The 25839-nt window shown below is 38.4% G+C and overlaps 1 protein-coding gene and 1 non-coding gene across 2 annotated transcripts in view; both read left to right on the top strand.

Moving 5' to 3' along the window:
- Window positions 1-13977: 13977 nt before the first annotated feature.
- LOC134760000 (POTE ankyrin domain family member G-like) overlaps window positions 13978-25839 on the top strand; it is a 41047-nt gene continuing 29185 nt past the window's right edge. Inside the window, 5 exon segments of the mRNA XM_063715355.1 lie at window positions 13978-15092; window positions 19448-19562; window positions 19723-19896; window positions 22704-22810; window positions 24113-24250. Of these exon segments, the coding sequence (XP_063571425.1) occupies window positions 14572-15092; window positions 19448-19562; window positions 19723-19896; window positions 22704-22810; window positions 24113-24250 (1055 nt within the window). The 5' untranslated portion in view covers window positions 13978-14571.
- Window positions 25473-25578, top strand: LOC112131493 (U6 spliceosomal RNA). Its single transcript, XR_002913552.1, has one exon. It is a non-coding gene; the product is annotated as a U6 spliceosomal RNA (small nuclear RNA).

The following is a 25839-nucleotide window of genomic DNA, read 5'->3' as shown; positions in this document are numbered from 1 at the left end:
GTGATTTTAGATTCCACACTGCAACTAGCCTTTCAAAACCAATCATTTGTCAAGTTTTGGTGTGGTACCAAAGACTGTCTAAAACTACCTAAAAAGGTCTACTATAATACTTCTCCTTTTTCCACCTACAAATCTGTGTAAGACTGAAAGTTCTTCATATCCTTTACTAAAACAACCTATTGCAAAAGACTGATGCAAAAATAGACAAGAGAATTCAGCTCTTTTCTGTGAAGTCAGATAGCAAAGACATTTGCAAAACTGTAAAACAATCAATGCCACATAATTTTTTTGTTTTGAAATATATAGTTATTTTTCATAAAAATATAATTTAGTTTTATTTTAAATACACTAATATATACTTTTTCTATTTCTCATTTAAAATTTTGATTATAGTAAACATAGACATAAGCCATATAAGTAAAAGCTCTTTTAGATCCTCAATAATGTTTAAGAGTGATAGGATCTTGAAACCAGAAAATGAGAATCACTATTTTAAGGCCACTTTCTTAAAAGGCTTTTTAGATGAAACTTTCCTAATTTCTTTTTTATTTCAGTTGAAATAATTTAATGAGTTTTCCACAAATCTCATACTCTGGCATTAAGACAATTAATATTCATAAACACCTACTATGTAGCATAAACACAGCACTGCAATATGAACAGGAGGAAGATGACTAACCGAAGGCTTTAAACTCCAACACCTGCGCATTCTAGGCATGTGACATAAATAGGTAAAATAATCTCCAAGAACTAAGCCCTTTCCACTTTCTTTTCTTTTCTTTTTTTTTTTTTGAGATGGAGTCTCGCTCTGTCGCCCAGGCTGGAGTGCAGTGGTGCGATCTCAGCTCACTGCAAGCTCCGCCTCCTGGGCTCACGCCATTCTCCTGCCTCAGCCTCCCGAGTAGCTGGGACTACAGACGCCCACCACCACTCCCGGCTAATTTTTTGTATTTTTAGTAGAGACGGGGTTTCACCGTGGTCTCGATGTCCTGACCTCGTGATCCACCCGCCTCGGCCTCCCAAAGTGCTGGGATTACAGGCGTGAGCCACCGCGCCCGGCCGCCTTTTCCACTTTCTTAAAACCCACCACATTATTTTTCACGTTATCACTTTTGATAGAGACTTGAATTCTAAGAACAGTATTTTCATTTTGAGGCAACCCTAAGAAAACAATAGAATAAGTTTCATAAATGGTCACCCACAGTACTGCCTTTTGGCTTTTACCCTGAGCGCAGAAGAACACTTTCTGGCCCTCCTCCAGCTCCGCCTCTCCGCACAGTGAAGAAGCTGCAGAGTCTAGGGGACGTGCCATTGGGAGCCTGCTCCCAAACCCCGTTTCACAAGCCTTGAACTCCAAAGTTCTCCCCCAAATGGGTTTGAAGTGCTTCGATGACTTGCGTGAGCCTCTTTTCTAGATTTGTCCTCCTGAGGCTGGGGACTGCACCCCCTTCCCACATGATGATCCCCAGACCTGAGAAGTAGGCACGAGGTCCTTGATGGCAGTGGACAGGACTTGTACAAGTAGACTGGGGTTTCTGGGACAGAGTAGGGACGAACAAGCAGGAGTGCAAACCACAGTGTGAAGATGGGCTCTTCCTGTGGCACCACGTGCCACCCCAGAACTTTGAGAATCACAAACTTGAACTTGGCCTTCCGGGTAGTTATGAAGGTATATTTGTCAAGGAAGAAGGATGAAACACATTTTATAGAACAGTTTGCTGGCTTGGTTTATAACTTTTTTGGTTCATATAATTATTTAAATATATAAAATGTGGATGTGTATTTGAGGTCTCTCTCCAAATCACAAATATTAAAGGATTAGCCCGGCTTTTGATGTTTGGCTTAGAAATGGGAAGAGCTGGCCACGTGCAGTGGCTCATGCCTGCAATCCCAGCACTTTGGGAGGCTGAGATGGGTGGATCACCTGAGTTCAGGAGTTCGATACCAGCCTGGACAACATGGCAAAACACCGTCTCTATTAAAAATGTAAAAAAATTAGCTGGGCTTTGTGGCAGGTGCCTGTAATCCCAGCTACTCGGGAGACTGAGACAGGAGAATCACTTGAACCCGGGAGGTGGAGGTTGCAGTGAACCGAGATCACGCCATTGCACTCCAGCCTGGGCAACAGGACCATGAAGTGAGACTCAGTCTCAAAAAAAAAGGAAAGAAATAGAAAGGACTAGGGGAAGAGGGAGGGAAGATGGCTATTATACTGGTATATTGTGTCTAAAGACTAAAGACTATAGACATTCTCAGATTCAGCTGAAGTGTGCCAGACATTCTGATTTTTAAAGGAGTATTAGGAATCCAAATTATAATGCAGAAAATTATAATTTTAAAATCTTGACAACTAATTTTAAAAATTAACAGCTGGTAGCAAACACTAACTGGTCCAAATAATGTATTCTGTAGCTGAGAGCTGGCCAGAGGCCCACTAGCTTATAATGGTTTGGGCTTGAAGAAAATTTGTAATATCATGGAGTTTCCAATGCTCTTTTTTCAGTATCCTTACCAGCATCGTGATTAATAATAATGGCTACCTATCATTACATGCCAGGGGTTATAGTAAGGTTTTTGAACATGCTATTTCAAGAACATTCATACTTCCCAATGCATTTTGTTGGTTTGTTTTCATCCATGGGAAAGCTTAGGAGCTCAACCATCCATTTTCACTTGTCCAGTCTCTTTTATAATAATTTGTAACAAGAAATCTGTTTATCCTTTTACTCAGGAAGTACAGTAAGGATAAAGTAAATGGTCATGGATTAGAACATTTACCTGGTCTGTGAAGAGATTAAACCTTGGTGCGAATTGTTGTAATTGAGTTAATCTGCTTCCCATATTGATTCCAAGTCTGTAATTCAATAATAGGTTCTGGGCAAGTGAAACTTGAACCTTCTAAGCAATATGGGCATGGCGTATAAAACTCTTCTGCTTCTGTGTTAGTAAAGTGTCATCTCTCGATTACAACTTCTTTTATAGCTTTTCCATAACTCCTTCAAATGGCCTTCTAGATGGGCTATAAAGTAATCAGGGTAAATTAAAATTTATACTTAGTACTAAAATGTAAATTAATTGTGTGCTTTCCCCCAAATCTAACCATTGGAAACATCTGGTATGGATATTTTAGTGCTTCATTCACTCTAATGGTGATAATTTTAGCAAGTTGTTAAAACTACGTCTCACTTCCCCAACATAGTAGTCCAAAGGATGCAGTTAATGTTTCAGCATCTCTAACAAACTCATTAGAGAAACAACTGGTCCTCTTTGGTTCATCATAAAGTAAAATAGAGCAGAATATTATCATCTGTCCACTGCCCACCAGACAATGAAACCACTGTCCTTACTGTGAAAAAAATTTAAAGTTTTCAAGAATCAAGGGCATTAAGTACAGACAATTAATCTTTTCACTGCCAAGTTTTATACTTTTGCATATCAATTTCCCCTAGCTGTGATAGTTTCTTTTATAACATCTGCTGGAGAGGAGGGATGCAATGTGATTGTATTTAAGTACAGCAATACTTTTTTTGATGATTAAGGCCAACAGAATTATGGGAATTTTGTGACATGTAAATGATATAAATTATATAAAAACTAAAAATGCTCATTACTTTTAAATAAGTCAGGAAAGATTTTTCTGATGTTCTGAATAATGTGCATTACAAGTGACAGATAATAATTCATGCAAAGAGGATCACATATTGAATTTGGAATGTTCATGTTTCATTTTTACATTAGAAAGTTATTTCTATTCGGTTTTCTTTCTCTTACTACTTCGCTATCTCTATTTAGCATTACATAGCTAAAATGACTAATTTTTCTCCCCAGAATTATTTAGTGTTCTACTCATTTATCTTTCTGGTTTGGTCTCTTAGACAGAGGATACTTAAATGTTAATCCCTGTAATCCTGAGGACGAGGAGATGTAGTCTAGACAGATCCAGATAGGTCTACATTCAAACCACTAAATGTTCCATTTTCATAAATTCTTTTCTCTGGACTTTACTGAACTTGCCATTTGTTTCAGTTTCATATAGTCATGGCCTAGTCAATGACATAAAAACCAACATTTTAAAAAAGTGGACAAATACACAGAATTAGAAATTCAGTAGTCAACAAACAGCCCCAATCTCCTTTGACCACAGCAATACATTAAAAGGACTGAATCAAACTTTTCCCCTTTTACTCTCTTTCACAGGGCTCGATGCTGCCTGTCTGGTTTCTAGCTCTGACTGATGTAGAGGGTAATGCAAACACCATAAAGAAGCCATAGGGAAGTTCATATGAGGCTGAAAATAAAGTATCTAAATACACATGCTAACTATTCTCCAGTGACTCAATTTACTCAGAGAAAAGAATGTAATACTGTCACTGTGTCAAAAGTTCTACCCCCCCACCCACCCCCCCACCACACACAAATCTATTTGCCTCTAAAGCTTTTACTTTTTATTTTCTTTTTTGTTTGGAGGCACACGGACTTTCACTCATGTAGTTGCAAGTGCTCAGCCCTTGGAGACTCGTGATGGCAATAGAAGATAAGACACATGCCTTCTGGCATCTTCAAGTTTAGAGGACAAACCAGGAGAGACACATGCAAAACAGTAGACCATTAGCAAATAACTAGATGGGGATGTACTTATTAAACCAAGCTTTAAGTGTCTGATGTCTCATTGCCTTGCACTTGCTAAGATTCTACCCTCACCTATTCTGAATGTATCATCCCTCTGGGGCTTTTTAAACTTTTTATAGCAACTGTATATCTAAATCTAAATATATAAATCTCCTTAAATGACAACTTTCCCTGGGATTTATAGAATTAGAATTTTGTCTGAGTTGTCCTTTTCTTTATCTGGAAAACTTCTAAATCGGTTGGTGACCCCTGGCGGCTAAGACATATGTTGAATGACTTCTAACTCCCTTACAATTGCAAGAGCATAGGCTCTGCTTTGTAACCCTGAACTCTGGGTTGTTTTCAGACCACTTTCTAAAAGAAATGCACACCATTACAAATTGTAAAAGTAGGCAGGGCGCACTGGCTCATGCCTATAATCCCATCACTTTGGGAGGCCGAAGTGGGTAGATGATTTGAAGTGGGAGTTCGAGACCAGCCTGGCCAACATGGTGAAACCCTGTCTGTATTCTGTAAATACAAAATTAACCAGGTGTGGTGTCACACACCTGTAATCCCAAGTATTTGGGAGGCTGAGGCAGGAGAATCACTTGAATTCAGGAGGCAGAGGTTGCAGTGAGCCGAGATCGCACCATTGCACTCCAGCGTGGGCAACAAGATCAAAACTTCATCTCAAAAAAAAAAAGAAAGAAAGAAAGCATAAGGAGTTGTCGAACTTTAATTTAGACTGTTAGTTATTAAAATACGTCTTTTCATTTTACATTCAGAGACTCAAAGTCAGTGAAGGAAGGTGACCTATGTAGTGGAAATAGCATTAGACTGGGATTCAGGGAACCAAGGTTTAGTCATTAATAACAGTACAACCCAAGAAAGATACATTCAGGTCCTCAGTTTCTCATATGTAAGATGAAGAGTGTATGATTCATGCATTTGGAGCATGAAATGGGAAATCAAAACTTAATAAGCGTTAAATTACGGTGGCTAATCCTTTCTTACGTATATAAGACATCTTATTGCAAATGGAAGTCCTTTAACAGTAAAATTTTATTTCCTTTTTTCTTAAATTATACTTAAAATATGTAAACAGAATATGTATAATTAGTGTGTTTGGTGACTCCTAGAATAATTAAGGCAATGTTCTTGCCCTGTTTTGAAATTATTATATATTAAATATATATGCTGCTTACTACAAAATGGGCAAGAGGATCAAAGCCTTTTGTTTTTAGCATGAGTGTTAATCTATAGGTTTTTTTCTCCTTAAAAACAGCTTTTAGTCTAATGGAGTCAGAACTGGGTTGCCTATCTTTCCACACATCAATCTACCAACGCAATGCTTTTTAGTGTCTTTTTGTTTGAAGACAAATGTATACCTACTTGTTAGAAATCTTGGCACCAATTCTTCTCTATATGTAGAAGATACAATAGCTTGACACTGAAAGAAGTTAGCTTTAACAAAATATACCCATTATGTGTCACAGTTAAATTCTTGTTGGCAAAAGAAAAAGGCATAAAAAAATGTGAGTTCATAAGAAGAACTCAAATTAAACCTTTTAAAATTCCTTTGGTTTTACTACCTATGTTTCATCAATTGTTCAGTAACAGACATTCATTATACCTTTTTATGATTCATTGCTATACATTTTTTAAATTTTAAATGTGTGTCAGTTTTATCCTCCTAACTTGCACATGAAATGCTTTAGACCATTACAATATTTTAAGAGAAAACATCACCTTGTGTGTTTTGAAGATGTACTTCAAAATTTGTACTTAAAACATACTATGACAAAAAATTAAAATGTGCCACTTCTGCGGCTTGTGAAAAGGTTTAGTATAAACCTCAATATAAAAATAAATATATTTTATCTTGAAAGGGTAGAAAGAAAATTTGCTGAGCAAAAATAAATATTTTTTATTTTCAAATGAAGGAAATGTTTTGTTAATTTTTTGGGTCACTACATGGTGGATCTGTTCAGGTTCTGGTGTAGCATTTCACTTCAACCTTACAGAGGCACAATGAGTAGAGTTAGGGGCTACAGTAAGCTTGTTGGAGATGATAGGTATTTACTTACTGTTTTAGGGTGTGCAGATGGACTCCCCAGAGCCCTGCGACACTGAGTCTTGTTCTACCTGCAGGCACTAAAGCAGCTGTGTGTGGCTGATGGAGCTGCTCCAAATGGAACATACCACAGGTGATGCTAATTGAGGAAGCTCAGGGACTCTGACGGAGCACACAGGTTATTGCTGATGGTAGCGTGCCAAAGGTTAGTGAAAAGTAGGATTGTCTGCTGGCCTGGGGAAGATAAGAACACAAAGGGCACCGAAAAGGATTTGAATATAGGCACTTATCAGTGTGCCTTTTAAACTGCATAATGCTGCGTGCATTGCTGTGCTTTTAGCAGTAAAATTGGGAGTTCTTTTATGAATGTACTAATTTATTAACATCAATTTGTGTTACCATTTAAGTAGTTACACTCTCATTTTTATTTTGTCTTAAAAAAGGAGCATCGAGAAAACATTAGGCCAACCTCAAATAAGCTATGATTAAAATAAATATCAGATGTATCATGCCATTACAAATAGCTTTATACAGTGCAATTTCACTTCCACATTAAGAATAAAAAAATGTTAATTTTAACAGTATATGAATTACTTTTTCATCTTTCCCTAATGTACTTGTTATTTTAAAAAATATTTATTTAGAGAAGTGAACACATTCCACAGAACAACAGAATTGAATTTTTATTGGCATTACAATCATATGGCTAATTCTAATAATTATAAACCAGAATTAATTCATGTTAAATTTATTGGAAATTTAAAATTTTTATATATGCTACTTCATTTCAGCATGGTTATATATGCTACTTCATTTCAGCATGGTTTACCATAGAGCAGCTAGTTGATGATACGCCATGAGTAGATTACCTAAAGTACATGTGGTGTAATTGATCATTCTGAATTTAATCAGTGTCGTGTTTGTTTTTGTTATCTATTGTGGCTCAACAGACTAACCCACCGTTTGATGGCTTTAAACCAGAACCATTTCATTTGCTTAAGATTCTGTGGGTCAGGAGTTTAGGGGGTGGGTGTGCTTGCCTGAGCATTTCCTCCTTTCCTTGTCGTATTTCCTTACTCATTTGGCTGCATTCAGCTGGGTTATGAGCTGCAGGACAAGCTCAGTTGGAATACAGGGCTGGCTGGTAAATGAATTCAGCCACCTCTATGATATCTCAGCTTGAATGGCTAGAACAGCTCAGGGCTAGATGGGCCCCTTACTCTCTATGCCTCTCCAGTAGAAGATGGATGAGAACTCCAAAAAACTGAATTGCAAGCTGCAGATAAGACTTGTCCTCGGGGGTCACACGCTGTCATTTCTGCTGCATTCTACTGGTCAAAGCCAGTCACTAGTAAGCCCACATTCAAGAGGAGTGGGATAATAGATTCCAAAGCTTGATGTGGGATTGGAATGGGAGATATTATTGTAGCCATCTTTAGAAACACAATCTAAATAAGTTGAATTTTTTTGTTTGCTACTAGAAAATGCCATATATTTCCTAGAATTAGCATTAATAATTATATTAGACCTTACAAATATTAAATCTTGAAACACAGGAAATATCCTGGAATACTTCCTTATTAAATATATAAATTTGAAACCATACTAAAAAATAGTTAAATAGGAAGTCAGAGTCTACACCCCCATTGCCCTGAAGCAGTGCAGCAAGGGCTGTTTCAACAGGGAACACATGTTCACCATTACAAAGCCAAACCTCAGTGCACCTGGCCTCTCAAAGCAGTCTAAACTAGAATGAATGAGAAAAACTGTTATGGGTGAGAATTTTCACCCAACACTTAAGAATGGCTGTTACTTAGAAACAAACTACTGGCATCTTGCCAGGCCATATTGTGACCTTACCTCATTGCACTTGAGTGCAGTCATTTCAGGGACTTTCTGGGACAGTATCACTGAAATCATAGTGGCACCAATTTCCTAAAGTGCCTAAAAGAAGTAACTTCAACACCCACAGGGTGAAACATATTTTTGTCTAAGATTATTACAAATAATTGAACTAAAACAGTAACAGTAAGTGACTGTAAGAAGAGAATTTGATGTTTATTTATTTTAACATTCTCACTTCATTGGTTAAAACAGTGCAGCTTTGAGAAATGGAAGAAGCCACCATTTGTCAAGCCAAGATACTTGACCTGATTCCTTTCTAACTCTCACTGCATCATATTGACTCATGTGACTTCTCTGTGTCTCTACATCTGGGATTGGTAAACTGTGGCCTGTTTTGTAGAGTTGTCATCTTAGGATGTTTATTTTTCTCATTTTTCAATAGCTAAAAAAAGGGAAAAGAAGAAAAATATTTTGTGACATGTTTTGTGACATACAAAACTTAAATGTTAATGTTTATGAATAAAGTTTTATGGGAACATTGTCACACTAATTTTTGTATTTCTTGTGGCTGCTTTCAGACCACAAAGGCAGAGTTGAGCGGTTTGACAGGGGTCCCTTTTGGTTCATAAAGCCTAAAATATTTACTATCTGGCCATTTGGAGAAAAGTTTCCCTATCCCTGCTCTAGGCTCTTCTTTCTTTTGATCTATTATCTATTTGTTCTCTCCTTCCCTGCCCTTTCTTTCTTTTCTCTCTTTTGCAATTTCTCTTTCTCTCTCTTTCCCTTTTTTCCTTTCTTTCTTCATTTCTTCCTTTTGTTTCTCTCAGGCTTTCCCTTTTTTATGGTAACAAACTGCTCCCCAACTTTTCCCCTGACTTTTGCATATGCTTTTGTCCTATGCAGGGTTCTTTACATCTGTTATACCCAAATGAAGACTTTGTCTGTGATTTTTCAAAATGGCACTCAACCCCTGAAGCAGACATTTGTTGCCATATTATATACATGGAGCAATGCAATCAGCAGTCTCTTCCACATTGGAAAATTCACATGAATCAGAAACATGTTAGGCTATGTCATGTTAACCAAAACAGAACAGTACTCACTCTTGGGCTTTAAGAACGTGTATGGCACAGTTCTTCACCTTCCCCAGGTCTTTGCTGAATGTATCCCTTTCAGCAACATCTTTCTTCACTACTTTATTGAAAGGTGCACAGGCCCCACTCTCTTTCTCCTTCCTTGTATAAATTTCCTTCACTGTGCATATATCTGAAACATGAAACTAACTTACTTATTTATTTTCTTTCTTCCCCACTAGAATGTGAGAGCTTCACAAGGTTAGGTATTTGGATCCATTTCGCTAAATGTTATGACCCATTGCCTGGAACCAAGCAAGCCCTCAATCAGTGTTTCCTTAATGAATAAAATAATTAATCTTCAGCTTATATGCAAATATAACAGTAATAATAAATTTAAAAAATACATTGCTTACTTGACTTAAGTCAAAACTAATAATTTTTAAATTTTAGAATAAAGCCATTTCTAAAACTGAAAAATAAAATTATGAGTTAAGCCCAAAAAGCCTCTGTATCTTCTAACTAGACTTATGTTTCCATTTCCTCAAGTAAAATAAAATAATACTGCATTATTTTGCTATATCTTAAAATACTTAATGTGTTCAAGTGACAAGACAATCAATGCTTTCACATTTGCTCACTCATTTTAAATGTCAAGAAATAGCAAGAGAGGCCAGGCACGGTGGCTCAAGCTTGAAATGTCAGCACTTTGGGAGGCCGAGGTGGGCAGATAGCTTGGGCCCAGGTGTTCAAGACCAGCCTGGGCAACATGGAGAAACTCTGTCTCTATAAAAAATATGTGTATTAGCTAGGCATGGTAGCGCATGCCTGTAGTCCCAGCTATTCAGGAGGCTGAGGTGGGAAGATCACCGAAGCCCAGGGAGGTCGAGGCTGCAGTGAGCCGTAATTGTGCTACTTACTGCACTCCAGCCTGGGCAACAGAGCAAGACCCTGTCAGAAAGAAAGAGAGAAAGAGAGAAAGGAAGGAAGGAAGGGAGGGAGGGAGGGAGGAAAAGAATGAAGGAAGGAAGGAAAGAAAGAAAGAAAGAAAGAAAAGAAAAGAAAGTTAATGGATGAGAAGAGACTTGTATGATCTCAAACTTATAGAAAAACTAAAAGTACAGTGAAAATCACTTTTTTTTTTCTGATCTATGGCCCCAAAAATGTCTTTATAGCCAACATCTATTTCAGAGTCAGACATTGCATTTTGTTGTCTTACTTTGCTTCCTTTGGCCTGGAACAACCTATCCATTTTTATTTAATTTCTTACTTTGAAACTTTAAAGTTTACAGACCAGTTATTTTGCACAATGTTCCTCTTTTGGATGTGTCTAATGTATATTTTTCATTTTCAAAATCATGTTATGTGCAGGAATGTCATATAAATGATGTTATTTTCTTTTCATTGCATTCCATCAGGTGTCACCTGATTTCAATTTTCCCCCTTGTTGCGAAAGATAAATTTTGTTCACTTGTTTAAGGTGACATCTGCCAGCTTCTCCATTGTAAAACTGCACATACTTTTTTTCTGATAGGTAAGAGTTTGGGGAGGGGGTTATTGTGAAAACTATGCAAATATATTCATATTCCTTATCAAAGTTTTCAATTAGCTCATTTATTTAATCTATCAGTATGGATTTGTAGATTACTAATATAGTCATTGGGCTATAATCTATTAGTAACATTATTTGTTTTGATACCTAATGTTTTGCATATTTGTGCAGCGAGAGCCCTTCAGGTTGGCTTTTGTACAGTTTTGATGTTTCCATCATCCTTTGAGCATGTCATTGCCTTCTGGCATAATAGGCTACAGCAGGCTTATCTTGAATGTTCCCTATCCAAACCCTGGTATCATTTCTATCATTTCCATTGGGTTATCACTGTTTCCAGTTTCTCTCAGCAGACAGATCTAGGTAATATGTATGTATGTGGATGTATACAAAATCCATGTTACCGTGGCTTTTCTTTCCACGTGAGACTCTGCGTGTCCAACAAATGTGTGTTAGTCCATAATTTGGTAACTATTTGTTTTTTTAGAGCTCAGAAATGCAATTAGTCACTATCACTTACTCTTTCAGTAAAAGAGGTGAGTGGCCAATTTCACCTTCAATTAACAAATTACTTCATGGTTTCATTTGCCATGCTTGAGCCCATGTATTTTTAAACATTATTTGTACTGCATTCAAAACATCTAGAGGAATGTCAGGGACAATTTTTAGAACATAAATTAATGAATGTGAGGCAGCATATATCTTCTTATAGAAAAGAAACTGAAAATTTAGAAATAAAAATAACAGTATATATACACATATATATGTGTATATATGTGTATATATAGTCTATATATGTGTGTGTGTTTCTATGTGTGTGTATATATATGTATATATGCAGAATTGCAGAGTGGAGTGTCAATGTCAGCGCCTATAAAGCTCACTGGCTTCTGCAAAGGCTCTCATTTCATAGACCATTTATTGCAGTGTCTCCACTAAGTCAGCAGATTTTAAGAAATGAATATCAGTGCCCCATTTTCTTTTTTATTTTTAAATATAGGTATACATGACCATTAGATAGATGATTGATAGATAGATAGATAGATAGATAGATAGATAGATAGATAGATAGATACATAGATAGAAAAAGATGACCGCTAGGTTTTTAAAAATATTTTTTCCTGATAAATTTAACCCGCAATTACAGTATTTCATTTTCAGTGAAAATCCCACCTCACCTGTACAATTGAAACAACTTATTTTATATTTAATATAGAAAGAAAGAATAATTGTTTTGCGGTTCCTCTTTGCTCTCATCCCTGTGCTCACCATGACCAAACCTAATTTCTAGCCTACAGGGTAGCCCATCTCAGTTATAAGATTTAGATTCTCTCATTCCAGTAACTTGTATAACGAAAGTGAGGGCATGATGCTATAAATGGTTAATTGTGCAAGGTAATGCTTGGACATTGCTGCCTTACAGTTTAAAGAGCACCTTTGGTCATTTGCCATGTGATGAAATTTCCTTCATATGAGAAAAATGGGATTTGATCCACTGTTCCAGGAAAGTATGTGACGGCATGTCTTGGGATTGTCCATTCATTTCTCAAAGAGAAATTTTAAACATTACAGCAAAGGAGAGACCAAAGCATGAGATATTCTTCAAAGTCTTCATATTTAGCTCTATTTAACAAGAATTAGGGAACATTAAGACTTTGGCTGTAAGTATTCAAAAGCATTAAATTATTTTTTAAAAACTTACTTTTATCTTACATTTTATAAAATTACTGGCAATTCACTTTTTAACCACAAAGGGTAGAAGAGTCTTTAGAATTTGCCTGATGAGGTCATGTTTGTTTGCTTGTTTGTTTGTCTTGAGACTGAGTCTCACTCTGTCACCCAGGCTGGAGTGCCCAGCGCCATCTCGGCTCACTGCAAGCTCTGCCTCCCGGATTCACGCCGTTCTCCTGCCTCAGCCTCCCAAGTAGCTGGGACCACAGGCGCCTGCCACAACATCTGGCTGATTTTTTGTATTTTTAGTAGAGACGACGTTTCACCATGTTAGCCAGGATGGTCTTGATCTCGTGACCTCGTGATCCTCCCACTCGGCCTCCCAAAGTGCTGGGATTACAGGCATAAGCCACCGAGCCCGGCAGAATCCATTTTTCCTCCCACACCAAAGCACCTGCCTTATGGGTGAAGCAGCCTGGAGCCCGGCTGCATAAGCTTGCACAGCAGGAGGGTCCTGGCAGGAGGGTCGAGGTGCCACTGCCTGGGTCCAGCTCAGAGGCTGCCAGGGAGGCCCGGGTCTGGCTCCCTGGTGCTGGTAGTGTCCTGTTCCCAAGATCTGCACATGGGGGTGCCTTTCTGCATCTCCCCATCAGTGGTAGGTGCTCCTCCAAGCCCACTCTTGCCGGCCTGGAGACAGTGGCATGCACCTCCACGCTATTGCATGCCAGTGAAGTGGAGCCCCCTGGGCCAGAAGCCCCACAGATGTTGGCCCTGGCTTGACACCAGGCAGGGGTCACCGGGGCAGGAGCTGGCCACCCAGCCCTGATTCTGTGGACCCGAGTGGCCCGTCGCTGATGGCTGCGTGCTCTGAGCGCCGACCAAGGAGGAGCAGGTGTCATGAAGGTGGGCGTCTTGTGCTCCTCGATTTTGAGGCCATTTGCATCCAGCTCTGCCAACCCGAGCTCCGAGCTGCAGCGCGGCCACCCGCAACAGCACCACCACGAGTGTCTTGGGAGCTTTCTTCAGAGGAGGGTGTCAGCATCCTCAAGTTCCAGGTGTTCTAGCCCCAGTCCTGCTTCAAGAGGCTTTTTCCCACTGGAGGCCTCTCCTCAATGGCCTGAAAACTCAGCCAACTCCCATGAAGTTTGCCGGGAACGCAAGGCTGTCACTGACATTTGTGGCGCCAAGACTTGCGCAGGAGGGTTGCACACATCGGCCACTGTCTGTGCCACGTGCAATGACACCGCGCACGCCGCCCTCCACCCAAGCCCGCCCTCCGCACGCGCATAACGGCTTGGCTTGTCTGTAACGGCTAGGCTTGGCTTGGCGTTCCTCGCTTGGCTTGGCCTTCCTCGCTTGGCTTGGCGTTAGTGGCTTTGCCTGGTGTTTCTCGCTTGGATTGGCGTTTCTTCCCTCGCATTCTTTTACTGGACTTGACCTTTTCTCTGCTGGGTTTGGCATTCCCTTGGGTGGTCTGGGTGTTTCCTTGCGGTGGGGGGGGAGGGGCTTGGCCTTTCCTGGGGTGGGAGTGGGGTCGCCCCGGGTGGGCGTGGGCTTTCCCCGGCTGGGTGTGGGTTTTTCCTGGGTGGAGTGGGCTGGGCTCCCCTGCTGGGGCTGGCAGGTTTTGGCTGGGATTGACCTTTCTCTTCAAACAGGTTGGAAACCCAGAGTTTCCTGCTAGTTGGTAAGACCGGTTGGTAGACGCGATCTGCTCGCTACTACCGGCCTCCCCTGGCTGTTAAAAGCAGATGGCGGCTGAGGTTTGTTCAAGGTCGGCTGCCTCCACTGTGAAGAAGCCATTTGGTCTCAGGAGCAAGATGGGCAAGCGTTGCCACCACTGCTTCCCCTGCTGCAGGGGGAGTGGCAAGAGCAACGTGGGCACTTCTGGAGACCACGACGACTCCACTGTGAAGGTGCTCAGGAGCAAGATGGATAAGTGGTGCTGCCACTGCTTCCCCTGCTGCAGGGGGAGTGGCAAGAGCAACGTGGGCACTTCTGGAGACCACGACGACTCCGCTGTGAAGACGCTCAAGAGCAAGATGGGCAAGTGGTGCCGCCGCTGCTTCCCCTGCTGCAGGGGGAGAGGCAAGAGCAACGTGGGCGCTTGGGGAGACTACGACGACAGTGCCTTCATGGAGCCGAGGTACCACGTCCGTCGAGAAGATCTGGACAAGCTCCACAGAGCTGCCTGTTGGGGTAAAGTCCCCAGAAAGGATCTCATCGTCATGCTCAGGGACACTGACGTGAACAAGAGGGACAAGCAAAAGAGGTAACCGGGCCTGGCTGGGAGGAGGAGGGACGTGGGGGGATGATGGGGACATGCCCTCATGGCGCGGGGAGGGAGGAGCCTGGCTTTCTTGCCTCCGCAGGTGCCACACCACCCTGGATGTGGAAACCTCAGAGAGGTCAGGGCACAGGCCCTTTATGAACAGCAACATAAAAACAAAACTTTAGCTGATTTCCAATCCAATTATAATTTCCCTTATAGAAAACTAATCGACTGTTTTAAAGTGATTAAGTCGAAGCAGCAGATTATTTTTAATGTACACATTTTAAAACAATGTTCTACACATTATAGAATGGCGTATATTGAGAACTAAGTCCTACAATATATCAACTTCTGGGCTAAATAGTCTTCAAATAAAATCCAATATGGATTTTATATCAATGTACCCTATGTAAATATGTTCTTTACTGAGGAACCTTAGAAGGAAACTGAAATGGGAATACAGTTCATGTCCTTGAATAGGAAGATTCATTTTTCTTAAGATGTGAGCTTTTTCTGTGTTTATCACTTTTATGTAAGCCAAATAAAAATAGCAAAGTTTTAGCGATTGCACATGCTGTATTTTATTATTGTGATAAATTAATTTTTTAACCGAATGGAAAAAGACTTGCTTTTCCAGATATCAAAATGTGCATGTGCTATTTCCACAAATTGTTTACTAATAGCTGAAAAGACATCAATGAATAGAACAGAATAGGAAATCCAGAAATACCCAAATATATGTAAGAATTTAGCACTTGAAAATGGTGATTTTCATATTGGTAAAACAAGATGAATTATTCATAAATGAAATGCATGCTGTTTGGAGAAAACTAGCTAGATTTTTATGTCACAAAAATAAGTTCCTGGAGTATATATTAAAATTTTTAAATATACAAAGGAAGAAAAGTACCAAAGGAAACACAAATGCCTATTTATATGCGCAGATATATATATATATATGTATATATACATATTTTTTTTTTGAGACAGAGTCTCACTCTGTTGCCCAGGCGGGAGTGCAGTGGCGGGATCTCGGCTCACTGCAACCTCTGTCGCCTCCTAGGTTCGAGCAATTCTCTGCCTTAGCCTACCGATAGCTGGGATTACAAGTGCCTGCCACCAGGCCCAGCTAATTTTTTTGTACTTTTAGTAGAGATGGGGTTTCACCATCTTGGCTAGGCTGGTCTTGAACTCCCGTCTTTGTGATCCACCCACCTCGGCCTCCCAAAGTGCTGGGTTTATGGGCGTGAGCCACCGCACCCGGTCTATATATGCAGATATAATAAAATAAGCTCAATTTAAAATTGGGCAAAGTACTTTTTTGCATATCTACCAGTGACCTACGCACATAGGAAAACAGAGTGTTCCTGGTAAGAGAAGGAATTTAAGTTAGAAGAGGAATGAAATACTGTTTTCTATTTAAGTTAGAAGAGGAATGATAGGCCGGCTGCCGTGGCTCATGCCTGTAATCCCAGCACTTTGGGAGGCCAAGGCAGGTGGATCACGAGGTCAGGAGTTTGAGACCAGCCTGGCCAGTGATGAAACGTTTTCTCTACTAAAAATACAAAAAAATTAGCTGGGCATGGTGACACGCACCTGTAATCCCAGCTACTCGGTAGGCTGAGGTAAGAGAATTGCTTGAACCAGGGAGGTGGAGGTTGCAGTGAGCCGAGATCGTGACACTACACTCCAGCCTGGGCATTGGAGTGAGACTCCACCTCAAAAAAAAAAAAAAAAAAAAAAAAAGGAATGAAATACTGTTTTCTATCCACAAAGTTTGTGAGGATGAAGAACAGTGGTACTTATATAGTTGTCTAAAGTTTAAGTTGCTGCAACTTTTTAAATAGACACTTTGGTGGTAAGAACCACATTTTTAAAAATATATATCATCAATTCCATTATACTGAAATATCTTTATGAAATAGATACATCTGTTTTTCTTACTATTGCCTAAAATAGCAGTGTGTTGAGAAGAACTCATCTACAGATTTTATGAACAAATTTTAGTGCATCCATAGGATGGAAAAACATGTAACCATTGAGGGTGTCAGTAAATACAGAGATATTTTGACATGCAAAGATGTACTTTGGTATATCAAGTGAGAAAAAAATCAGTTTGTTATACATATAGACAAACAGAATCTGCTCGTGTTAGCTGAAAATATGTAGAAAATATAATCAAACTTAATTCTGGGGATTTGTAAGTGTAGTTTTTCCCTTTCTCTTATCTGTGATTTCTGCAATGAACATCTGAAATGTTTTAGTTAAGATTCATTAGTAGCGAAATAATCCTTGGAAAGAGAAGGAATATGCTACTTGCATAGATACAAATAATTTCTCACATTCTATTATTTATTTTTATTTCTGTGGTTGGCTATCTTCTTTGAACTTTTACCCTCTTCATAAGTAGAGGGATTCTGTTTACCTGTTCCTGTAGATTTTATTGTATATACATTTTATTATATAATTATGTTTTCATTATATATAGATTAACATGTGTAAAAAGTATGGATTAATCATTTTAGTTTAGTTATGTACTTATGAAAATTTAAAAAGAAAATATAAATGATTATTACTATTGTAAATGTATTGCCCTACTCTACAGAAGTTTTCTTTAAAAATATTGAGCTCCTAAGCTGTGTTTTTCCATTCTTTCAATCCATTTAGTCATCAAACATAGGCCAGATACCTATTATGTGGCAGGCATATTCTACTATCTCTCAGGATCCTTCCATCTTTGAAAACTTCATGTTTACCTGCTGGGCTTGAGCAAGCTGAGAGATTTAAAATTGGGGCATTAGGACTTAATCTCAATTGAAGCTTTTCCTCCCTCATTTCAAACAAAACCATTTCTGAAGGTAGAAAAGTAAAAGATAACATTTAACTGCCCTTTTGGAAATTTATAAGTCTTGGATATAGACTGTTTCAGTTCTTTTAAGAACTAAAATGTGGTACATAAACAGCATGGAATACTATGCAGCCATTAAAAAAAGAATGAGAGCATGTCCTTTGCAGGGACATGGATGGTGTTGAAGGCCATTATCCTTAGCAAACTAACATAAGAACAGAAAACCAAATACCACATGTTCTCACTTATAGGTGGGAGCTAAATGATGAGAACACACAGATACCTAGACGGAAGCAACACACAATGGGGCCTCTCAGAGGGTGGAGGGTGGGAGGAGGGAAAGAAGCAGGAAGTAGAAGGAATGGATACTGGGCTTAACAACTGGGTGATGAAATAATCTGTACAACCAACCCCCTTGGCAGATGTTTACCTATGTAACAAACCTGCACATCCTGCACGTTTCCCTGAATGTAAAAGTTGAAAAAAGGTCCACGAATAGTTTCATAAATCCAGTTTCAAAAGAGAAAATTTACAACAGTCTTAAATCCTAATATGAATGATTGGAAATATCTATGTACAGACATTGCATAAATCGAAGCATTGAAAAAAATGAGCCCATGCTATTGATTTGAATTCCAAGTTTTCTTTGCCTTAAAGCTTTTTGGAAACCAAAGTAATAATTAGTTTATTTTAGAAATTTGTTTTTGTTTTCACCTCAGCTCTCTTATTCCATAGCTCTTTTAAGAACTAAAATTTATCGAAATGCTGGTCATCTGACTGGAACCGCCCCAGACTTGTTATATTATAACATATTCTACTTAATGTAAGGCACCAGGGATTGTATGATGCCCCATTATTTTATGTCTCAATAAGATAATTATTTAAATGCCACCAATTATAGTAAATCATGAATTATAAATAGTATTTCAGTGGAGAAAACATGGAGACAAGGATCATCTTACAATCACTAAAATACAATGTTACCTGTAATCTTTAAAACATACCTGCAAGTGTAGGTATAATTGTATCATCTCACTTAATTGAAATGTTGTCTTTAGTGGTATTAATAAAAATTATAATATCTAACAATTATTGAGCTGTTATTTGTGTTAGGAACTATTCTATATCTTTTGTGTAGAGTCTCATTTAAGCATTACAGTGGTTTCCTGTGGGAAAGCTACTATTTTCGTTCCCATTTTATTGATGAGGAAATTGAGACCCAAAAAGGCTAAGCAACAGCTAGGAAGTGACAGAGCTTCAAGTAGGATTCCAGCCCAAGTTGAATGTCATCCAAGGGCTATGCCCTTTCTATTCAAATAGGCTGCTCTTTCATTAATACAGCGAGCAATGAGAGATAATAAATAGTGTGCTTTTTTCGTGGGAAAATTAAATGTCTTTTTGAAGGCAGAGTAATAGCAGGCTATTCAGTGTTTGCAATTACATGAATCATTGATGTGGCTGTAGCTAGTGCACTACAATTTCCTAAAAAGTCTTCTCACTCTCATAGGACTGCTCTACATCTGGCCTCTGCCAATGGGAATTCAGAAGTAGTAAAACTCCTGCTGGACAGACAATGTCAACTTCATGTCCTTGACAACAAACAGAGGACACCCCTGATAAAGGTATGCAGTAGTCAGCTATATCAGCGTGAGGTGGGTTTGATTTCAATACATAGCATGAAAATGAGTTTTCTCATTTAAATATAACTAGTTGGTAAAAGCTGTGGAATGTTTATTTTGAATTCCTAGGATTTATAATTTGTTTTTGGTCTAATACTGACAGGCTGTACAATGCCAAGAAGATGAATGTGCGTTAATGTTGCTGGAACATGGCACTGATCCAAATATTCCAGATGAGTATGGAAATACCACTCTACACTATGCTATCTACAATGAAGATAAATTAATGGCCAAAGCACTGCTCTTATACGGTGCTGATATTGAATCAAAAAACAAGGTATAGATCTAGCAATTTTATTTTCAAAATACTGAAATGCATTCGCGTTTTAACATTGACCTGTGTAAGGGCCAGTTTTCCGTATTTGGAAGCTCAAGCATAACCTGAATGAAAATATTTTGAAATGACTTAATTATCTAAGACTTTATTTTAAATATTGTTAGTTTCAAAGTAGCATTACAGGGTCCAGTTTTTTTTTTTTAATGCACTTGTGGTAAATACATTTTTGAAAACACTGAATTTGTAAAAGGTAATACTATTTTTCAATTTTTCCCTCCTAGGTTTTTTTTCCCCTGATGAATATAAAATGGCAAAATTTGCCCTGAAATAGGTTTTACATGAAAACTCAAGAAAACTTAGACCTGTTTCAGTGAATAGAAATCCTGATGCTTTGGCAAGTTCCTAAAATACAGTAATAGATACAAGGTGATGCACCTCTCAGTGGCAAGGCTTAAGATATTTCTGATTGCTCATGAGGCAGAAATGGAAAGGGAAAAAGAGAGCAACCAGAAATATCAAGGCCAATTTGGAAATTATGTAATAGAGGGAAAAGACCATAAAGAGGTTTTGTGTGTCTGTGTGTGTGTGTGTTGTTGTTGTTGTTGTTCATTCATTTGTTTCCTTTGTATGGTGAGCAAGATTCTCTTCAATTTTAGAGAATGACAGTTTTCAGTTTGGGAGAGGCAGTTAGTGAGTTGTAAACTGCCTAGAGATCAATTTTAGGAGACCTCTGAGGAATCAGATTGGCAGTGAATAGGTGGTAATGTAATGGGAAACCCTTGAACAGAAGGACTAACAAGTAATTATCTGACTTAATATCCTATTCTGGTAGAAATGGCCAATTAGAGTGTCAAATTTGCATTCAAATCTAGAGTGTCTGGATGGGAAGGTGGGAGATAAGGAGCTTATAAGTAAAAAGATCAAGTTGGATTTTGAGTTTACTAGACCCTGTTCTACTCTTACCAGGGAAAATTATGTGGTGTTTTCAGCAAATGGGTCTCTCTCCTACTCTTTCCTCTTTTTTGCCAAATCTTCAAATGAGAAAGGGAATTGGTCATGTGGGTGAGAAATGAGACTGAAGTAATTGTCTATTGCACTATAGCTTCAGCTAGAATTGTGCATCCCAGTAACCTGAGGAAAATTTTTAAATAATCAACAGGTCTAGGCTTTCCTCTGAAGATTTTGGTAGAGTAAGTCTAATAAAGCCTGAATATGTATGTTTAAAAATATTTCCTTGAAGCCAGGCATGGTGGTGCATGACTGTAGTCCCAGCTGCTAGGGAGGCTGAAGTGGGAGGATTGCTTGAGCTCAGGAGTTCTAGTCTAGCCTGGTCAACATAATGAGACCCTATCTCTAAAAACAACAACAAATTTCTCAAAATCTGGATACACTCCTGCTTAAGAACCACTGAATACAAAAGTATAATACGTAAATTCTTATATCTCAGAAACTTATGATATCTCTAGAGGAGTTGGAGTTTGATATGTAATTCCTTTAAATCTTTTCTTTCCAATAACATTAATCTGACTTTTTTTTTTTTGAGATGGGGCCTCACTCTGTTTCCCAGGCTGGAGTGCAGTAGTGTGATCACAGCTCACTGCAGCCCTGACCTGCCCGAGTTCAGATGGTCCTCCAACCTCAGTTTTTGTATTTTTTTTTTTTTTTTTTTTTTTTTTTTTTAGTAGAGATGAAGTTTTTGCCATGTTTCTCAGGCTGGTCTTGAACTCCTGGGCTCAAGCAATTCACCCACCTCAGCCTCCCAAAATGCTAGGATTACAGGTGTGAACCACCATTCCTGGCCTAGACTGACTTTTATCTCTGTGGTTGAGACATTCAAATGAATATTATTGGCACTATCTATCAGCTTACAGAATAGTATCTTTTCCTTCCTACCATCAGTTATTCACTGCCATTCAGAAGGTCTTTAGAAATTTGCAGTGAGTAGTCTTTCAATAAGTAGAGGATGGTCCTCTCAGGACTTTGTGTCTCTTTGTTATCACTCAAGTGCTTAGGTCAGTAAGTCGTTGTTAAGAGCAGAGTTTTCTCAATTAGAATTCTAGCAAATTCTAAACCTGTTTTGTCAATCAAAGCTGTATTATGGACTATCCAGTGTGTCTCTTAAGTATGTAGAGCTTTGGCATAATCAGCATGGCAGTTTTAAACACTTAAAACCATGGAGTTATTAAGAATACAGATAGGAATTCTGTTAATTTAGTTTCAGTAGTCCTATGAACTGATTATCTATTTAGTTAACAACCTGGGAAAATTAAATACAAGTAAATTTTAAATAAATAAATGTTGGAAAAAATTTTGAAATGGGCAGTATGAGTCTTAATGGCAATTTTTGTTGCACATTGGAGGTTGAACTTTTGGTAAAACATGTGAAACTAGAGAAATATTTTACATGCAAATTCTTGCTTTATACACAACAATTTGTCTTAGGTTTGAGGATATAGAGACAAAAGATACAGCCCCTGCCCTCAAGAAGCTCTTTGTTTAGATGGGAAAATATTATCATCCAATAATACCATGCCAAATGCTAGGTTAGAAGCAAAGAGTCTTAGAACCAGTAAACATTTAAAGTGAGTTTTTGAGGTGGTCAGAGTTAATGTGGTGAGGCAGAGAAGGGGTGTTTCCAAGGGAAGGAGCAGCATGTGGGAAAGCACAGAAGAGTGAGAAGGAAGCGACTAAATTTATTTACTTTCTATGTGTGTAAGTCCATAGGATCTTATATAAAGTTTCCACTTCAGTTGAGGAATATGTACTTTTTTGAATTACATACATTTTTGCTTTATATTGTTTTACAGCATGGCCTCACACCACTGTTACTTGGCGTACATGAACAAAAACAGCATGTGGTGAAATTTTTAATCAAGAAAAAAGCTAATTTAAATGCACTTGATAGATATGGAAGGTATAGTTATTTCTTTTAATCTGTGTGTTGTTCTAGATTGATAGCAGTCGCTCAAGTCATAAATATTAAATTAACAAGATTAATGTATACTTACTGGGACATAGTCATCAGTATCAATACAAATCAGTTAGGTAGAAAAACAATTATTTGGACTGGGCAACATAAAAAACAGTTTTAGTAGAATTCATCTTCTCTTATTATATTGACTGATGCTGTTTGTTATGTGATGTTTTTGGTTGCAGGATCTTATGTTAGCTAAAGGGATTTCATATTAATTTTATGAAGTGTGAACTTTACCTTTTAGTTTGTGACCCAGTATTGAACTTCTTAACCCTTTCTAGTAGTTTTTAACCTCTGTGTCTTATATGCTTTTCCACTAAATATGCTGTATTAAACATAAATAGGAGTTGAAAATCCTTTTGTCTTTTCAATGACTCGGCTTTAAGTTGCTTTCTTTGAAGAATATTAATGTTAGCTTATCCCTACATGACAATTAATTGCTGTTCCCACATACTGTGGGTTCAACAGCTTTTTTTGTTTTTATTTCCAGTGTATTTTGATATTTTTATTTTTAATTGGTATGGAGAGAGAGAGTGAAGATAGTTTTAAGTGGATACACTTTTCCTTTAATGAAGGCAAGCCATAGGTGGGTGATAAAGAGAAAAGATCTAGGCTTTGGATTCACACAAAACTTTCTTACTTGCTAGGTGTTTGACCTTGGGAATGTTATTTACCACCATATATGTTGTCATATGTGAAAACTAGGAGAATATATCCTTCAAAGTTGGCTGTGCATAAGAAAGAAAGATATAGATGGCATTTAATTCTGTGCCTAGCACATGCTTACTGGCATCATTAACTGAAACTCCTATGACTACTATTCTTACCATTATTATTAATATTACTACTATCAGCATGCAGAGAGCTCCTATTTATTTGACACCCTAGCTGATTTTCTATTACGGCATATCAGTCTAGGGAAGCTGTGATGAAATCTTCACTTAAATCTTTGTCCACTTCAGATAAGTGGCCCTAGCATTGTTTCTTGCCCATCAAAGGACTTTAAATTAGTAGCTTCTGCCATGCAATACCCCACTGAGATAAGAGGTTTCCTTTTTGTCCCTTCCTTTTAACCTTGATGGTATTTTACAAAGATGAACACTTGAGTACCCAAGATACTTATGTCTTTTAGTGCATGTAAATGTTTGATTCTGCATGGACAGGCAAGATGTTAAATTGGTAAAGTATATCAAATTAGCTTTTAAAATAACTTTATTACAGTTCCTATCTCTGTCATTTTAGAACTGCTCTCATACTTGCTGTGTGTTGTGGATCAGCAAGTATAGTCAGCCTTCTACTTGAGCAGAATATTGATGTATCTTCTCAAGATCTATCTGGACAGACGGCCAGAGAGTATGCTGTTTCTAGTCATCATAATGTGTAAGTGTTTACATTAAAAGGCTAGTTAATGCTAAATTGAGGTTTAAAATAATTATAGTGATTGCATTTTATGTATCAGGTGAGATGTCATAGTTTGGTTCAGGTAGTTTTCGAGTGGCAGTGAGTTAGTCCCCTGCATTAGCCAGAAATCAGACAAAAGCAAGACAAGTTAGAAGTACCAATGGGTGCAGGATTCTTTATCTCAGGACTTTTAAGACCTTTATCCTTAGAGATCCCAACATTGTTCATTTCATCCAAGTATAACACCTATGCATGGGATAAAAAATAGTGTCACATCTTTGATTTTTCTGATTAGTTATTTGGGTCTTGAAATGTCGTTTAGCAGAAAGTCTTGTACTGTCTTCTGGGGACTATCTCCTACATACTCCTTGAATTTTTCAAGAACTGAAGGGGTTCACTAAATCCAAGGAAGACAGTCCCTTTTATCAAGTCAGAAGGAGGAGAAAAAAGGACATTCCAATCATTCTGTTGTTTCCATTGCTTCTGTTGCTACATTGTTGCCACTCAAACTGGGCCTGCTGCCTGGTAATTGTTGGTTGACCTTTGACACCAAGATGCCCTTACTGATTCAGATCCCTCAAGTCTTCATGATGATTCATACAGTGACATTGAAGTTACAACGGTTTTTAGTTCCCATACCTATGTTTATATGCCATTGTTCCCAAAGCACCAGCACCCAGCTCTGGCCACTGGGCATCCTGACTTTATCTGCACACAAAGTGAGCAAACTGACCCTTCCCCCCGTATTCAGAACCTAATATGGAACCCTCTTCTTAGCCAAGAATTAGCTGAGACCTTCATGGTAAGAGATCCTTTGAGGCCATTGTTGGTCTTTTCTCTAGCAGATATTAATTGGGCTTGTTGTAAAGGATCAGAGAAAGAGATCAGTGTTTGTTTCTTTTTCTTTGCTACCAGATCTGTACTGTGAGGCAACTTTATATCCTGTATAGAACCTTAGGCAGTAGAAAGTCCCATAGGAACCTTCCCCCAGCAGTGGCTCCCAGTTGTCATTGGCCCCTTGAGTGATCTGATTTACATGATAATGAAAATCATCCAAGCTGCTTCCATCTCTAGCTCAAGATTTTAAAATATTTTCAAATTCCACCTCACAGGAAGCCATTGAAGAGGATTCTCAGAATCTCAAGTAGGTTAGTTGGACTTCACAGAGCCAAGCCTTGTCCATGTGTAAAAGGAGGGCTTTGTGCTTGCTTCAGTGGCACATATCCTAAAATTGGTACAATACAGAGAAAATTAGCATGGCTTCTGCATAAGGAGGAGCACCAATTTTTGAAGCATTCCATATTTTGTGCAGTCACTGGAAGGTCATTTGACTATCTGCTGACTAGCTCTAAGGAAACAGTGTAAATCAAAGCAAAATGGGTGCCACCAAAATATTGAAATTGTGATTTATGCTGCAAAAATAGTCATGTAAGATGGTCTAAGAGGTGACTTAGGGCTGAATAACATGTTCGGTGCAAAATATATTGTTAGTATGTATGTCAAAAATTAGAGAATGTCAACTTGCAACTTCTTCATGGAAACTAAAAAAAATAAAAGTAGAGTTTTGG

The sequence above is a fragment of the Pongo abelii genome, chromosome 15 (genome assembly GCF_028885655.2).
Source record: "Pongo abelii isolate AG06213 chromosome 15, NHGRI_mPonAbe1-v2.0_pri, whole genome shotgun sequence".
Lineage (NCBI taxonomy): Eukaryota > Metazoa > Chordata > Mammalia > Primates > Hominidae > Pongo > Pongo abelii.
This window is presented reverse-complemented; position numbering and strand designations above follow the sequence as displayed.